Genomic DNA, 17976 nt, shown 5'->3' with positions numbered 1-17976 from the left:
GACTTCCTATACCATCTTTCAGCTAGATGGCTGTCAAAGCGCTTCAAACTATATTTTGTATATTTTCAGTCAGGCCTCCACTTGCACAAATCTGCACGCTCACAAATGGCGTCTATGTACTTCACTGGTGCCAGTACCCACTAAAAGTTCTGACAACTCTTTGGAATAGTTTCACAAGTAACCTTTAAATAGTTAACACGTGCACATAAAGAAACGTTAAGAGTTTATACTCAACAAAATCCATTGGCCAAAACCCAAGGCCAACGAATAGGTGTTGCAGGTGAAAACACCACTAGCTAAAGGGCTTGAACAAGCATGCTGGTTTTTAGCAATGTTTGCACCTTGCACCAATTTGGGCGTGGATGGGCTCATCACTGCACAAGTGGAGGCTGAAAACCCATTCACGTATTTAGGGATGTTCCCATCACCAAAGTCATGGAGGTTGTACAAGAGATTTAAAATGAACACCAGGAACATTAAAGACTGTTACTACACTATAAACCCCAGCCCCTGGCCAAAAAAGTCATCCACCACTCATGTGACCACTTTTAAGATGAAAGGTAGCGTGCATTTGTCAGATGACAGCGATGTACCTAACTGCTTTAAATAAGGCATGACAAAAATAATAATAATTGTGAATCCTTTTAACTGGGAAAAGACTCTGATAAGCAGCCTCGCACCCCAAATAAGAGGCCAACAAAAAAGAAACAGACTGAAGATATTTAAAATGAAATATTGTACTGAATAAAGAAATGGGAATAAAAATAATGCTCAGTGGATTTTTTTATTTTTAATATTTAGCACATTTCTGTATTAAGACTGGAACTTAGAATTTCACATCTGATTAAATCTTTCTCAGACTACACTGGCAATGGCCAAACATGTCTCTATTAAACAGAATTTATGCTACCATTGTCCCATTTAAGCAGCAATCATTACTATTAGCTATCAGTAGGCTAAATTGGTTCCCTGGGAACAAAGTGGCTGGCTCAGTTAAGGGTGTCCTGGTTAAACAGAATACTATAATAATAGATTTCTTTACAAATTTGTATGAACAGGAATCTGGAATCCAATTGAAATTGCAAAGGCATTTCAGGGAGGCAGAATGCCACTGCCAAGGTGGAAACTGGGCAGGACCCTGAGATTAACACAAGAAAAGTGTGATGAGATCTTTAATGACAATTGACCAGGAGCTCAGATTTATGTCCCACCTAAAAGCCATTAGCACAGTGCATTGCCACTCCATTCAGTCATAGCTCAGTGGAAAAGAATGTCACATGCTGAATCATCAAGGCCATAATCCATTAATTCATGCCAGTATTTAGATTTATTTAATGTGTATATGCACCTATGCAAAGCTCTAGGCAAGTTCAGATATAAAAATGCAATAAAACAGTCAGTTGGCCCAATGGCAAGACTTAAACCCTTCCACGTCCCAAATCTCATTCCTCTGCTCAGCCCACTCACCCCCACCCAACAGCCTTTCCTGCTATGAGCTTTGTCTGCATGCAGTGGACACTTCTCCTTTCACACCATGCTCCCCATGCTTACTCTGGTAATTCCTGCAGTATTGTATGGACTGTTTCCCAGGAAGCTTTGCTGTTGTTTAGCACCAGTTTGCGAACACCAGCGAAAGATCCAGCACATGTTCTCTCTAAAACTGACAAATTCAGAGGGTTGGAACTCAGGTTTAGAAACTCCAAGTGAGGAACATTTGACACAATTTTACTGACCTAGTGGGGGAGAAAAAAAAAACAAGAGAAAGAAACGTATCAGGAGGTAATCAGACCTCATTCAATAATATTCCATCTTGTAGAAAGGGATCCTCCAGCAGGACCGTGAGCCAAAGAAATTATATGGATAAAAAAAAATAAGGCTTTTAGATAGCTATCTGTAATTCATACTCAAACTATTCACTGATCTCAATTGATTGGCTAATTGCACATTCACCTCAACAGTTCATTTAATTACACTCTGAAGGCAGCTTGATAAGGGAAAGCAGATCCCTTGGGAGAGATCAGAAAGTCCACCTGAATACCAGCCTAAGAAATAGCAAGTCACAGAAGCCAGCATCTTAGAAGGCTGCTGGACCCTTCTCTAGGCAGAGAGAAGCAAGAGCATGTCCCTCGAGCGTATGATTGTTACACAGATCAGTTGCTCAGTTTTTCCACTGTTCCCCACCAGGAAGAGACCACACAATTTTGCTTAAAATAAAAGGCTGATAGAATTTCGTTGTACACGCACAATGGATTCCTTATTAGATTCCATTAATCTATGAAAGCACCAGCTTTCTTACTCACATGGTGCTGGAGAGGAAAGGTTATGAATTCAATCCAAACATACATGTAATGGTGCTTGGGGCTAGCTATTCTATTGGCATGCATCAGGTGCATATGTGCGTAACTTGGGAATTAGGGTAAATGATTAGAAAAAGAGGTAAGCCAGGATATAGGTGGGAAGGGTGCAGAATATATTAAAGGGCATGTGATTGGGTGTGAAGAAGTGGGTGATGCAAATGACCTGGGGGAACTGTAGCAGAGGGGCAGGCTGTATAAATGGGAAGACACAGGTATAGGGAGCACCATCTGGGGGAGGTGGTGAATGGATGTACATGCCTTTCAACTGATTAAGGCCAGTAGAATATGTTTCACAGCTAAAATGAGCACATCCACAAATAAGCACTAAAACAGACCAGCTTGATAGAAACTAAGTTACCAACTGGTGGACTTTCTGAGGCCAACATAAAATGAGCTGCTGGTGTTCTCACTCCTGTTCCTAGTGACCATGTGCCACCACCACAAGATCATCATCACAGCTTGCACAAATGGACTCTTAAATTGGCAGCTGCCATAGAATCTGAACAAGCCCCACTGGAAATTCAACTCCTATCCTAACCCACAGAAAGGGCCCCTCCAGATAAGTGCTGAGCAAAAAGCAGCATGGGAAAGCTTATACTGTCCCTGGCCTAGCAGATCTGTTCTGTGGTCAGAAGACTTGCATCAATACTATATCCACTTCTTATTTAGTGATTAGGAAATAATTTAAGATAATTTTTTAAAAAAATAAGGTTAGGTTTCAGTTCAGCTTTTTTCATGTCAATTTCCAGTCATCAATAGTGGGATAAAAGCAGAGCATAAGCAGGTGAGGACAGAAGACAGTTTAATGTACTCTAATTATTCTACTACTACTATATTGCATTTATATAGTGCATTTCGTCCAAGCACCTCAAAGCCCTTTACAAGCATTAATTAATTAAACCTCACGAGACACCTGTGAGGTAGATGAGCATTATTAATTCTGTTTGGAAAAGGAGAAATCTGAAGCACAGAGAGGATTTCTAACTTTCCCAAATCATACAGCATCAGTGGCAGAACTGGGAATAGGACTCAGGAGTCTCAGCTGCCAGTCCTCCGCTCAAACCCTCTTGATTGCACTCCTTCTGTTAATGATCTATACTGCTCATTAACCTCTTGGTGCAGGGAATGATCGTTCCAATGCTTTGCACTGAAGGAAAGTATATTTTTCACCCCCAGGATGAGTTCAGAAATTACTAAGGAAAGTGGTTTAAATGCCTGAGGGCTCGTCTATGCTATGAAGTCAGGTTGACTTAACTACACCACTCAGGGCAATGAAAAACATCATGCCCTGTGGGATGTAATTATGCTGACCTAAGCCCCAGCAGAGACACCACTAGGCCAATGGAAGAATTTTTCTTTTAACCTAGCTACTGCCTCTCAGAGAGGTGGATTTACTATATCGACAGAAGAACCCCTCCTATTGCTGTAGTATGTGTCTACACTACCGCTGTGCCGCTGTAGCGTTTCTAACGTAGACATACCCTGAATGTGGCATAGTGATCTAGTTTATTTACTCTGACAGCTACAGAGCAATAAACCTGATCTTCAAATGTGAACTACAACACTCTAAAATGGACACATTTACCTACTTTGAAATGACTGAGAAGATCTCAGATGTAGCAATAGAAATACAGCGATAGCAGCAGTTATTGCTGCTATTTAGCAAGGCACAGGCGTAATCGCTTTACCTCATGCCAGCTGTCAAGTTTGTTGTCAGAGAGATCCAGCTCAGACACATGAGCACAGAAGGCAGCAATTTCATTCTCCTCTCCTGCGCAGGTTATTCCACAGCTGTTCAGCACCAACACACTTGGAAGGTTGAGGCGATCTGAAATGGGGAAGGAACAAGATGCCTTCCAGTCAGCCTCATATTTTCCCAGCTATAGAAGATCATCCCTTAGTCTCATCAAAGAACAAACACTAGTATGAAATCCAGCAAAAGGAAGGGATTAATCAATAATTTAGTAGTTATATAATGATTTACATTTGCCAAGCAAGTCAGATTAAAAATCATACATTTTAAAACAGGTAACCGTATTACCAACACCACTTTAGATAACTAAAATGGGGAAAAATGATAAGAATGTGAAGTAATTTCACTATTTACGTTGTTTTCATTGAGATAGGTGAGAGAAAATGCAAACACAGTAGTCAGTTCCATTTTAGTTTATAGTCAGTTTCTAATCAATTTTACTTTTAGCACAAGACTGTAAAATTTCAGTGGCAAATATGGCAAAAAAAGATTTGTTTAAAAACTGCCTCCACTGAATTTTTTACAAAAAAAAAAAATCAAAGTAGCACTTGTATTGTTCTTAGGTTTTATAAAAGCTTGGTTGTTGTATAACATTACAAAATTAAACCCGGGCTTAAATCTGACCTGAGAGAGTCCCTTTGCTTAATAGAACTTCACTGTGATGCAGCTACTATGCCTATTTCATCAATAGGGAAACAGACATAAAAAAGTTCCCAGCCTCATTTTCTTAGGTGATGAGTACCAAAACATCCCATTGCAGTTAACTGTAATTGTCGGTTCCTAGCACTTCAGAAAAATTAGGCCATGAGTGACTTGTCCTAAGACACAAAGGTCAGAAGCAGAGCCAGGAATAGAAACTGACTTCCAGTTCTGTGTTGTGACTACTACATTATGATTAGATACCATTAACTCTGGCTTGATTAGGGACTGGGAATGGCTGAGTCATTACACTACTTGAATCTTTTTCCATATGATAACTATCCTTACACCTCTTGTCAACTGTCTGTAATTGACCATCTTGATTATCACTACAAAAGTTTTTTTTTCCTGCTGATAACAAGTCATCTTAATTAATTAGCCTCTTAGAGCTGGTATGGCATCTCCTCTATATGTATATATATATATACACACTTTTCTTATATGTTCCATTCTATGCATCCGATGAAGTGGGCCGTAGCCCACGAAAGCTTATGCTCAAATAAATGTTAGTCTCTAAGGTGCCACAAGTACTCATGTTCTTTTTACATTATGCTGCCTCTCATGGTGGAATTTCCACTGCCAAGAATTCTCTCTAAAAATGTTTGGTTTATAATAAGAAGCTATTTCAACAGGGCAATTCAGCATGTGGATGAAATGTACCTTATCTTACAAGTGTCAAATGCAATATAATTTTTTTTTCTTACCCATCTGATAAAGCACTTTGAGATCTTCTGATCATATGCACAAACTAAGAGATTATCTTCATAAAAATCTGTTTCCCCTACCCGCTTCTCCCTCCTGGTATTTGACAGTTATTGGACAAGAGAAGAACTGTAAGAGTAGGGGATTATTAGAAGGCGATTTGAAGTTACCTAGCTCACTGATGGTAAGTTATATTAAATTATACTGCTGTAATTATGGTATTATTTGTAATTTATTTTAAGTGATGTCAGGGGGGCCTAGAACATATGGACAGGGACCCTCTTGTTAGCTTCTGTAGGTATCTATCTACATATCTATATATAAATAAAAAAGGGCACACTGAAAATTTTGTTTAGGTGATTCTCTACTGAGGTTAACTTTGAGTGACATATGGTACATTTTGTCCTTGACTGAATTCTCTCACTTTTGTTCTCTTCTGTCAAACCCAGTTATTGTCATTTTCCCTCTTTGGGGCTGCTTATGACACAAACCAACCTGATGGGAATTTAAACTATAGTCTCAACTAGAGATGGGTAAGAGGTTAAGAAATACGTAGTGGCTCTGGTTTGCTAATTCCCAAACCATAAATTGTTTGAATAAAAAGTGAACCAAATCCAAATCTCTCAGAGTGTGGGGAAAGATTAGATAAAAGGTGGCAAAGTTGACCCAGTTCTAGCTAAAGACTCTGGATATAGGGATTTTTATCTTATGGATCCTGGGAGGTAGGGAGGTGTGTGGGGGTGTGCGTGTGTGTGTGTGTGAGAGAGAGAGAAAGAAAATGCCTATACCAGAGGACATGCATCTCTGGATCGGCCCCAAGGCAGTTAGGATATTGGGCAAGGAGAAAGGGGCATTTCTTTAGGGTGTTGATGCAATGTGTCTTAATAGACCTAGTGTCTGCATCCAACAGGATTCCCAAAGTAAATAGGAAAGCAACCTAACATGGCATAAAAGACTGAAGTCATTGTGATTCTGCTTGACCAAGGGCCCAAACCTGTGATGTGCTAATCCCCCTTGACTGCTATAGACTTCAAATCAGAGCTGAAGGCACTCTGCATGTTACTGGATTGGGCCCAGAAAATACGTAACAGCTGTGCTGGGTGGAATCCAGAGTAATTTTAAATAAGACACCTGTGCCAAATTCTTCAGTGGCTGCAGCCATGTGTATTACTGAAAAGGGGACAAGCTGGGCAGGGTTTACCTCCCCGGATCTCAGCTCTGCACAGGGCTTTACTTTATTGGCAGGAGAACCTTGGGCCACGATTCTTTCCAGCTGGCAGCAGAGTGGGGTGGGGAGAGTCAAACTAATTTTTCAGCAACTATCTCCTTGCCAGTAATTAAGAGCTTTAATCAACCTCTGGGTAACTGAAATGAGCAGGAGTTCGCATTTCACAGATGAGGAAATGGAGGTGAAGTAATATTCCCAAAGCCAGAGAGGACGGGCAAGGCTGGGACTACAACTCAAGAGTTCTTGGCTCCCAGGTTCGTGCCTAGAAACCTGCCCCAGCACCTTTGATCCAATCCTGTAAGCCTGTTCAATTTCAAGTGGCTGCTGCGGACAATGCCAGGCTAGCTGTGTGTGTCTATACGGTGTCCTGATCCTACCTGGGGACTATGGGCCCTACTGCAGTATACATGTTAAATAGTGATACAAGCCATACAGCAACACAAGTGTGATTATCTGGTTTGGTAATTCAGTAGGATTTTTCCTCCTGGATGAGTAAAAGCTTGGTTCTCAACCAGGAGTCTGGGGGGCCGCAAGCAGGTTTCCAGGGGGTCTGCCAAGCATAGCCAGCGTTAGACTCGCTAGAGCTCAGGGCAGGAAGCTAAAGCCCTGCCACGCGGGACTGCAGCCTGGGGCACCAGCCCCTGGCACTGAAGACAAAGCCTGAGCAATCTAGCTTTGCGGCGCCCTCTTTGGTGTGGGGCCCCCGGCAATTGCCCTTCTTGCTTCTCCCTAGTGCTGACCCTGGCTTTTATATACCGAAAAACAGTTGTCATGGTACAGCTGGGCCGGGGAGTTTTTTTAGCATGTGGTATGGGGGGGAGGTTCAGAAAGAAAAAGGTCGAGAACCCCTGAGCAATGGGATGAAATGATCCTGCCCTCAAGCCCCTGTATGCACAGATCCAGTATCTGTATGCACAGATCCTACCTTTCATAGGTGATCCCTGTGGCGTTGCTGGGACATGCACCCCCATTCCAGGACCTCGACGATATGGGAAGTTCTCGGGGCTGTATTTCTCACAAAGAACTTGCATGAAACTCCTTCCGCTGGGCTGGTCCATGTTCCCTTCTTGGAAGTCTACAGTTAATGCAGAAAACAACCGATAATATACACAATCCACTGCTAATCAGCTCATCTCCAGCAGGCAGCAGTGAATCGTATGCTACACTTCCTTAAGTAATGGACAATTTTTTAAAAAGCCAAGGACAGCCTGGCACAAAACAGAGTATACCACCATATAGTTTACTCTTCCAAGCACAAGTACCCTGAATTACTACCAGGCACTTCCTCAAGACAGTGACCCACAGCAAAAAAGGTCTGCTTACTGATCTTATCAGTAACTGTGAACACTTCCCAGATTCCCTGGATCAACAGGTTTGAATCCTGACAGAGTCAACTCAGCCCTTCATTGCTTCGAAGGGGATAACACTGACTTCCATGAAGTTTACTGTGCAGGGATGTTTTAAACAAGACCATAAAAATTAAAATCCTGCCTGCTCTGTATGGACATTTACGATGCTATGGAACTTAATTTAAAGCTCTGTCTCAGGGTCATTGGCTAAAATTCCCAGCCCCAAAGTTATGCAGCATGCTGTCTGCCTGGCTGACATGCTCCACCCAAGAAGTGGCTGCATTTCAGTGATGCCACATGCATATAGTTCTTAAAATGCATTGGGATGTGTCAGAATGAATGGTGCTATATAAATATTATAATCATTAATCTGCATAAGATAGTTATTACACACCCAGAGAAACAACGCATAGCTATTATTTAATACCACAAAACACAGTAGTTAGAATTCCAACAAGATTAATACAATCATGCCCATGGCAAAACTATAAAATCCTAAATTATAACTGAGCTGCCATTGTCATCATAACAATATCTTGCACTGACATAGCTCTTTTTTCCCCACAAGGATTGTAGAGTACTTCACAAACATTGATGAATCCTCATAATGCTCTTGTAAGGCAGGTAAATGTTATTTCCATTTTACAGATGGGGAAACTAAGGCAGAGAGGTGTGTGATTTGCTCACAGTCACAGGACTCTGGCATAGCTTAGATCAGAACCATAGGGTACAGGCTCTAACAAACTATTTATCTTAGGTATGTCTGGGGCACCCATCATTACAGACAACAGTGCCTCTTTCACAGCAAGTTTTAGCGTGAAAAAGAGCATCAGCCTTTTCCAGCTGACCATTTCCAAAGGTGTTAAACTGGGATTGCTACCGAGGCATGGAGAAAGGATGGAAAGATACAGGCTTTTGATTAGGATGTTAAGACTATGCCATGAATCAATAGCGCAAACACATGAAGAAATTGCTCGGCCAGCCATAAAAAAAAAGCTTGCTAGTTCAATTTTGCAACTCCCTAACGTATTTCGAAGATGCATGTCACTTGGGTATTTATGCACCACATGAAGCAAGGTAACATGGAAATTACAAAGCAGAGGCTCTTTATATGCCAAATCAAAGGGCTTTGTGTATTGTGGTTTGCTGACCTTTACAGAACAGTATCAAATGTCGGCTGGCAGTTACTCAGTGCCTAGATACTATGGTGACTGGCATTCTACACGTACCCCAGTTAGAAGTTAGCTCATCTGTCCTAATTTCTTACCCAGGGCTCTGAACATTTCGTAATATTTATGATAAAAAGAAATTGTGTTTCAGTAAGTCAAGGGAACTGCACAGCACAAGGGCTTAATACAGCCACCGCATCCTAAAATGTAGCCTGCAAGGCATCTTGGGTGAGGCAAAATCCAGAAAGACGTGATTTTAACAGCCCAGGGCACAGGTCTACAGTGACTTAGCGCTTTGAAGATGTTGAACAATACAGAAGTGCTAAGGATTATTTTCCTCTCTAAAGTCTCTGAGGACATCCTGTTTGTTTCAGGACTTTGCCTTTTTAAAAGGAACACTGCCATCCCGTCCTTTCCAAGAGTCTGCGTAATGCTTCTCGTAACTGCACGCAGGGTGAGGAAAAAGCTGAGCAACTGCAAGTTTTCATTGTGGCGACGCTTAACCAAAAAACAATTAGCCAGCTGTACTGATTGCCAAAGAAGGCAAATCAAACAAAGAATATGGCACTGCCTAAAGTCAACTTGATAAACTACGTCAAGACACTATCGTCTAGCATTTAGAGCACTGGATGGGAACTCAGGAGATCTGCGTTCTACTCCTGGTTCTGCCTCTCGAAAAACTTGGGCAAATCACTTCACTGTCCCGTGCCTCAGTTTCCCTAATTATAAAAAATGGAGAAATGATACTGAGCTCCTTTTTAAAGCATTTTGAGATCTATTAATGAAAAACAGTAAGGACTAGGTGTTGTTATTATGTTTTCAGGACCAGGGCTATAAAGTTCCCCCAAAAAGAAATCCTATCATACAAAAGCTGCCTAAAATTATTCTCCTAAATTCCCTGAAATGCAGTCGAACAAGCATAAATGAAGTCAATATTGGGCCGTTGATGTCTGAGTTTTCCAAGTAAGGTATAAATAATTAACTATTTTCTATTACCAACAGAAAGGTCAACTCAAGCTTGTACATTTCTCTTCATCAATCTAGCGGCTCCAAGAATCTGCCTTCCCTCTACCTAACCAGAAGACTGTGTCTATGTCCCATCCCCACTGCAATTAACTTTTCCTTAGATCCACTATAGGTGGAGATGAATGGCAGATTATGAAAGGAAAAGGAAAACATCTGCTGCATAGATTTCCCTCTGGTGTGAATGATCTGCTTGGAGACCGTGACTTTGCTTTTCCTTGGATGATTAATCTCTGGTCACAAACTGTTACAGTACCTCTGTCACAAAGGAATTAAATATCAAACAGTGAGACGACCCAAACCTACCACCACCATTCTATAAAAGTTAAGTTATGCTTGGTAGGTAGGGATTCAGAAGTCTTGTGCTACATAGAATTGGAAGGGACCTCGAGAGAGCATCTAGTCCAATCCCCTTCACTCAAGGCAGGACTAAGTATTATCTAGACCAGTGTTTCCCAAACTTGGGGTGCCACTTGCGTAGGGAAAGCCCTTGGTGGGCTGGGCCGATTTGTTTACCTGCCGCATCCACAGGTTTGGCCGATCGCGGCTCCCACTGGCCGTGATTCGCTGCTCCAGGCCAATGGGAGCTGCTGAAAGCGGCAGCCAGTACGTCCCTCGGCCCGTGCTGCTTCCAATACTGAAACAAGGGATGATACATGCTAACAATCAAGGCTTTGGGCTGAAATGCCCTGATCATAACATATACTTGTAGCTCAGTCACACAGAAGAGACAGATATTTGCTTCCAAACATGCATTCAGACCTTCTGTGTTGGACCTTTTAAAATTCTAAGTTTTTAAACAAAAGAAACTCACTCACCCATAAAGCTCTCTCTCCTTTACTTTGCTTTTTAGTCAACTCCACCACTGTTCATGCACTGAGCTAACATCAGTTGGTAAATTCCACATGAGAAAGTCACCTCAATACAACACTGGAAAAGAAAACGTCGGAAATATTTCACATTGAATTTGTAGCTTAGCAAACCAATTTTGTCTCCAGAGGACAGCAAGCTTAGGGTCTGCATAACTTTCCCAATTCAAAATGCATCTTTCCCAATTCCAATCCCAATTCCATTCCTGAACAGTTAACACTAGTCATAATCATTCTAGATGCATTTTCCAAAGCTGCACCACTGTTCTACCATGCAAGTATGCATCAATATGGCAAAATATTCAGGGTTAATAATAAAGGGTTAACAGAAAATGCAAGGACAGCGTATGGTATTTTCAAAGCATGTCTCACACATACAGTGGCATGACATGATAATTTGCACTGTAGCATTTTTACACAGCTGACTAAAAGGACATCTAGTTTTAGATCCAAAATTAAGATTTTTTTAAGTGTTAATGTGGAAATAACTACAAAACCTTCTCTGAAAAGGTACCCGTGATATTTTAAAAATGTCAATGAGAAGTGTTTTTCTGGATTTAAACCTTCCTCTAAAGCCGAGATCGGTAACCTTTCAGAAGTAGTGTGCTGAGACTTCATTTATTCACTCTAATTTAAGGTTGTGTGTGCCAGTAATACATTTTAATGTTTTTAGAAGGTCTCTTTCTATAAGTCTATAATATATAGCGAAACTATTGTTGTATTTAAAGTAAATAAGGTTTTTAAAATGTTTAAGAAGCTTCATTTAAAATTAAATTAAAATGCAGAGCCCTCCAAACCAGTGGCCTGGACCCAGGCAGTGAGAGTGCCACTTAATATCAGCTCACGTACTGCCTTTGGCACGCATGCCATAGGTTGCCTACCCCTGCTCTAAAGTGTTGTGAACTCAACCAATAACTATATGCTAAATGTAAGAGAACCTGAAAGTGAAACTGACTAGTAACCAGAGTGAAACTGACTTATCCCAGCCAAGGAAATACAAAAAGAGACAAACCAAGGGAAGCGAAATGTATATCAGACTTTTATGCTTTCATTTCCAATGATCTAAGGCACACAGGTTTCTTTAGTTAAATGTTATAAAGTATATTGAAATCTTTGGAGGGAGGGAGCAACAAGCAAGGTGTTCAAACCCAGAGAACAAAAACATGATTATGATAATAGCCAACTGGATTTGTCAAGAACAAATCATGTCAAACCTATGTAATTTCCTTCTTTGCCTGTGTAACCAGCCTAGTGCATAGGGGGGAAAGCAGTAGAGGTGATATATATATGGACTTCAGTAAGGTTCTTGGTGCAGTCCCACATGAAATTCTCAGAAGTAACCTTGGGAAATATGGTCTAGATGAAATTACTATAAGGATGGATGATAAATGGTTGAAAGACCAAGTAGCTATCATAGTTCACTGTAAAAGTGGCAAGTTATATCAAGTGGGGCCCTTCAGAGATCTGTCCTGTCTGGCACTATTCAATACTTTCATTAGCAATTTGGATGAAGGAGTGGAGAGTATGTTTATAAAGCTTGCAGATGACACCAAGGTGGGAGGATTTGCAAGCACTTTCAAAGACAAGATCAAAATTCAAATGTATCTTGATAAACTGGAGAATTGGCCTGAAATCAATAAGATGATATTCAGGAATGACAAGTACAAAGTACTGCACTTCAGGTGGAAAACTCAAATGCACAAAGATAAAATGCCATAGGAAATAACTGGCTAGGCAGCAGTACTACAGAAGAGGATCTGGTGGTTATATTGGATCACAAATTGAATGAGAGTCTACAGTGTGATGCTGTTTTGGGAAAAAAAGGCAAATGTCATTCTGAGATGTATTAACAAGAGTATCATATATAAGATACAACAGGTGCACTGGTGAGACCCCAGTTGGAGTACCATGTCCAGTCTGGTGCACTACACTTTAAGGAAGATGTGGACAAATTGGAGAGAGTGCAGAAGAGAGCAACAGAAGTGATAAGAGGTTTAGAAAACATGATCCATGAGGAAAAGTTGAAAGAAATGGGCATGTTTAGTTTAACTGAAGGCTGAGTTTTCAAATACATAAAAGGTTATTATAAAGAGAATGGTGATCAATTTTTTTCCCCCGTGTCCACCAAGGCTAGAACAAGTAGTCACCTTAGTTTGCAGCAAGGGAGATGTAGGTTGGATATTAAAATGAACTATTCTTATAGTTCAAAAGCTTGTTGCTGAAACAGGTTACCAAGGGAGGTGGTGGAATTCATATCCTTTTGGAGGTTTTTTGAACGGGTTAGACAAACACTTGTCAAGGATGATCCAGATATGCTTAACCCTGCCTCAGCGAGGGGGGTGCAGGAAATGGACTAGATGACCTTTCAAGGTTCCTTCCTGTCCCACATTTCCAATTCTAAGCTGGGAGAAGTGCAGATTATTATAGCACATATTAGGTACAGCCAAAACCGGTAAGTTAATACACAGCTGAGTTTAACTGAACCTTATACTTTCTTTTTTTAAATCACATGCATCACTTTTTCTTCTCCATGATGTAGTGAGAATAAGTCAATATCTAGGACATTCATGCATTTGACTAGTGGTGCTCAGCCTCGGGGCGGGGGGGGGGGGAATCCAAGATGCAGCTAAATGAAACTGGCTTATATTTGAACCCTCAAGGTGCAACCGGGCATTAAGGGCTGGTTTCACAGAAGAAAAGCCTTCCCTCTGCTTCTGTCACAAACCGCCCAGGCCCCCTGGGCCCCGGCCTTCACCAGTGTCAGGAATCACCCAAAGAGCGCAGGGATCCAGAGTCACTCCGCATCCCCCCTCCCCGCCCCGCCCATCGGGGCCACAACACCCAGGGTGCAGCAAGCACTCCGCCCGCCTGAGGACCCGGGGGCAGCGACCCCTCTCCCGCAGGGCCGTGCGGCCAGTGCCCTCCCCCCCGCCACCTCTCAGGAGCCCTGGCCAGGGCAGCCCCCGCCCGCCCGCTACGGCCACTCAGAGCCCCGGCGCCCTGGGGCCCCCCAGCCCCACACCCGGGGACGGGGGGGGTTGGGACGCGCAGGTCCCGGCTCTCACCCGGCCCCGCTCTTCCCCCGCGTCCTGCACTGAGGCCTGACCCGGAAACAGCTTCTCGGCAACCAAACATCACGTGAGCGCCAGCTGCGCGGGTCACGTGAGCCACGGGCCGGTGGGGAGGCGGGATAAAAGGGAGGTTACCATAGAGACGGTGAGGCTCCGCGGCCTAGTTGGAGCCGGTCGGCCTAGTCCAGCCTGCATTGCGCTCCCCTGGCCTGGCGGTCCTGTTGGGGGGCATCCTCGTCCCCCCGACCCCCGTGCATGGGGCAGCATCACAGTGCTGCAGTGACTTCACACCTCATGACATCACAGTCCCACGGGGTGACATCACAGAACGACAGGGAGACACCAAGCGGCTGTGTTGCATCATCTCTGTACAACCCCGCAACGTGCAGCGAGACATACCCCCGGCGCAGGTAGGTGAGTCCTGCTGATTATTCATTGTTACTATTGTTCTTGAGGAGGAGGAGGTGGGGTGCTAAGAAAAGAGTCCTTTATTTTTGAAACACAATGTTGGTAACCCTAATCCTCACACTGACATCACAGCCGCACGCTGCACCAGGGTGACAACAGGCAGAGGGCATCCCATCAGCGTGGCATAATGCCGGGACATCCCACACTCATGTTGCTTCGTCAGGCCGTGACACAGTAGCATGAGGCTGTGGCTTTCCATCATCACACTCCTTCTTTGGAAAATTATTTGAAAAAGCTCTGTGGACATGCTAGAGACGGGGCCAAAATAGAGTCTGGGATCTGAACCCCCTTAAGCTAGAGGAACACTTAGCTCCAGACCCAAATTGTGCGCACACACCTATCTGTAACCAATACAGACATGTCCTACCATAAATATAATTGTACAATACACTGCTGCTGTTGCCCCAGGGAAACAGAAAAAAGTATTCAGTGGAGAAAAAGTTATTGCTAGCTCATTGATATTTTATTCCAAATTTAGAAAAAAATACAAATGAGGGACTATATAAAAGGGGAAAAAAGAGCTACGGGGTGGATTTTTGTTCCACAAATCTGAAACCTAATCATAGAATCATAGCACTTAAGATCAGAAGGGACCATTATGATCATCTAGTCTGACCTCCCGCAAGATGCAGGCCACAAAAGCTGACCCACCCACTCCTGAAATAATTCTCTCCCTTGACTCAGCTGTTGAAGTCCCCAAATCCTGATTTAAAGACTTCAAGTAGCAGATAATCCTCCAGCAAGCGACCCCTGCCCCATGCTGCGGAGGAAGGCGAAAAACCTCCAGGGCCACTGCCAATCTACCCTGGAGGAAAATTCCTTCCCGACCCCAAATATGGCGATCAGCTGAACCCCGAGCATGCGGGCAAGACTCTCCAGCCAGACACTCAGGAAAAAGACTTTAAATATCCCAACATTGACCCTCGGTGCTAATTACCAGTGGTTGCACGTTATTGCCCTATTGACTAAATCACGTTATCCTATCAAACCATTCCCTCCATAAACTTATCAAGCTAATCCACAGGCAGTTTGGATAAAGGTCCTATCTTAAATACTGCACTTCCTTTCCACCCCACCTTTCACCTAATACAGGCAAGTCTTATCTTACGCGGGGGTTCCATTCCACGGTTAGCGCATAGAGCGAAAACTGCGTATACTCAGAATTACATCCCCAAGCCCTTTAAATCCCGCCCGCAGCTCTGGCGGCCGGGCTGAGGCAGCATTTAAAGCGAGGCGGGGAGCCCGGAGGAGCCCTTTAAATCCCACCCGCAGCTTTGGCAGCCTGGCTGGGGCTGGCATTTAAAGGGCCTGGAGCTCCACGGTGGCTGGAGCCTCGGGCCCTTTAGTTCGCCCCAGGGGCCACCAGCCACCTCTGCAGCTGGGAGCCCCTTGAGTGATTTAAAGGCCCTGGGACTCCCAGCCACAGCTGGTGCCCCAGGACCTTAAATCTTGAGGCCACGCCTTTTCCGCTTTAGGCCACACCCCCAGACTCCAGCCCTACAGCGTAAAGCTGAAATTGCGCATGTTAAATGTGCGTAAGTTGCGACAGACCTGTACTTACAGAGACTTGCAGGAAAGCCCAGCCATCATTTACAGGTTTGTCTGTTTCTGCTGCTTAATACCTCGGTCATGGCTCCTCTCTGCATGTGACTGGCCATGATGTCACAAGAGAGTATGATAAGACACAGAGGATAAAGCAGCAGCACTGGATAAACTTGTTGGCAACAAATCTTCCTGATTTCCCACAAACATCCTCAGTGATACTAGACGATAAGAAATAGAAACTGTCTAAAATGAGGGATTTCACCTCTGCTACAAGTCATCAGTGGAGGAAATTTGTCAGTAGAGTTACATCAAGGATGGTGAAATTAAATGGGTCAAAATCTTTCCATGAGCTCTGCACCTCTCCAGCATCACCAGCACAATACTACTGTTACAAATAGGCACCCATCCATAGCCCACCAAGACAATTGAACACAATAGTATCATTATGGATGCTATCTAGATGGATGGAAGGCCAGTCTAGCGTGTACAGCGCTAACCTGGGCTGCAAGAAACCCACATCTCTACCACAGACTTCCTGCGTGACTTTGAGGAAGTCACTTAGTTTCTCTGTGCCTGTTTCTCTAGTCTTAAAATGGGGATAATACCACTTCCCTTCTTCACAGGATCATTGTGAGGGCAAATACATTAAAGATGTGCAGCATTCAGATATTGCAGTGATGGAGGCCAGCTAATTATATCAGATCTCTTGTGATCTCTTTGGGATAGTAGCTTTGTCGTGCTACCTATCTAAAGCATGTACCATGCTGTTGGTATAATACAAGTAATAATATAACTGATTGATCTGAGGGCAAAACTCTTGGGACAGAGCAATATCAGCAGTTGCTCCTCCATAGTGAAACTCCACACCAGAGATGAGCCCAAGCCTGACCATTTTCAGAGCACTCTGCTGTAACAGTAGCTGTCAACACAGCATCTAGGTACCTGTTACAAGGTTAAGAGCTGCATTAAGCTAGTTCAGAACTGGTCCTGCGTATTGCCACTCTTTGGTTCAGCCTCTTTCTCTGATTCCCCACCTCTGCTCGTTGCTGGGCCTTCATGCAGGAAGGCTTTTAAAATAAAATATTGAGTTTGCAACTGTAATAAAAAAAGGCTGGTAAGAAGTATATCCATTTCCTGGTCCCAGTCACCTGTCCTAATTCAGGGTTACAAAAGGTTACTATCTTGTCAGTGTCCGGTCAGTTACCACAGTTGCTGTCACAGTATGAGCCTGTGGTTTCACATGGTCTGAGTTGTATCCCCAGTGTCACCCTGAAGTTTAGGTGTGTGTCATACCCATGAAGTCAGAGCCGTGTGGATTTGTTACCATGGCAATGTGCAGTGTTAGAAGCCATGCTATCAACACCCCAAAATATACACACAGCTTTCACAGGGCTGGTTTTCTCTTTAACAGAGAAGAAACACTTATCTACATTCCTCTGAATGGCTTATTTGCTTCCTTTTATACATTCCTAAGAGTGCTTTGTCTCTGTTTGCTTTGCTTCCCACCTCCTCATCTGTTTTAGTAAGATAAAGAACCCAGATGCATTCAGAATATGCAGTCTTCTTCTAACAACCCCCATGTTTTTGCACTGGTTACCTAAGCTATTCAATCACTAGTACACAAAGAGTAAGAATGTACCTTAGCTCATAACTTGTGCCATCAGATTGGCATTTCGATACCAAATTCATTTTAATTGCTGCATTCTAGAGTTACAGATTCAACTGGACATAATAGATTTCCTT

General features: G+C 43.1%; 1 protein-coding gene and 1 long non-coding RNA gene across 6 annotated transcripts in view; one reads left to right on the top strand and one right to left on the bottom strand.

Annotated features, from left to right (window-relative positions):
* Nucleotides 1–16333, bottom strand: part of LOC120375847 (tubulin-specific chaperone cofactor E-like protein) — a 94654-nt gene extending 78321 nt beyond the window's left edge. For 2 of the 4 annotated variants that reach the window (XM_039496821.1, XM_039496818.1), the window contains exons 1-5: nucleotides 14215–14348; nucleotides 11099–11210; nucleotides 7665–7814; nucleotides 4046–4185; nucleotides 1552–1733 (exon numbers count right to left, since the gene is read on the bottom strand). In XM_039496821.1, the coding sequence (XP_039352755.1) occupies nucleotides 1552–1733; nucleotides 4046–4185; nucleotides 7665–7814; nucleotides 11099–11102 (476 nt within the window). In that variant the 5' untranslated portion in view covers nucleotides 11103–11210; nucleotides 14215–14348. The other 2 variants (XM_039496820.1, XM_039496819.1) reach the window with 2 other exon arrangements.
* The window catches only part of LOC120375852, a 35878-nt gene continuing 32399 nt past the window's right edge, over nucleotides 14498–17976 (top strand). The window contains exon 1 of one of the 2 annotated variants that reach the window (XR_005586835.1): nucleotides 14498–14630. This is a non-coding gene — a long non-coding RNA (uncharacterized LOC120375852). Of the gene's footprint in view, nucleotides 14635–17976 lie in introns of both variants that reach the window. The other variant, XR_005586834.1, reaches the window with a different exon arrangement.

This window comes from Mauremys reevesii, linkage group 12 (assembly GCF_016161935.1).
Source record: "Mauremys reevesii isolate NIE-2019 linkage group 12, ASM1616193v1, whole genome shotgun sequence".
NCBI classification, from domain to species: domain Eukaryota; kingdom Metazoa; phylum Chordata; order Testudines; family Geoemydidae; genus Mauremys; species Mauremys reevesii.
This window is presented reverse-complemented; position numbering and strand designations above follow the sequence as displayed.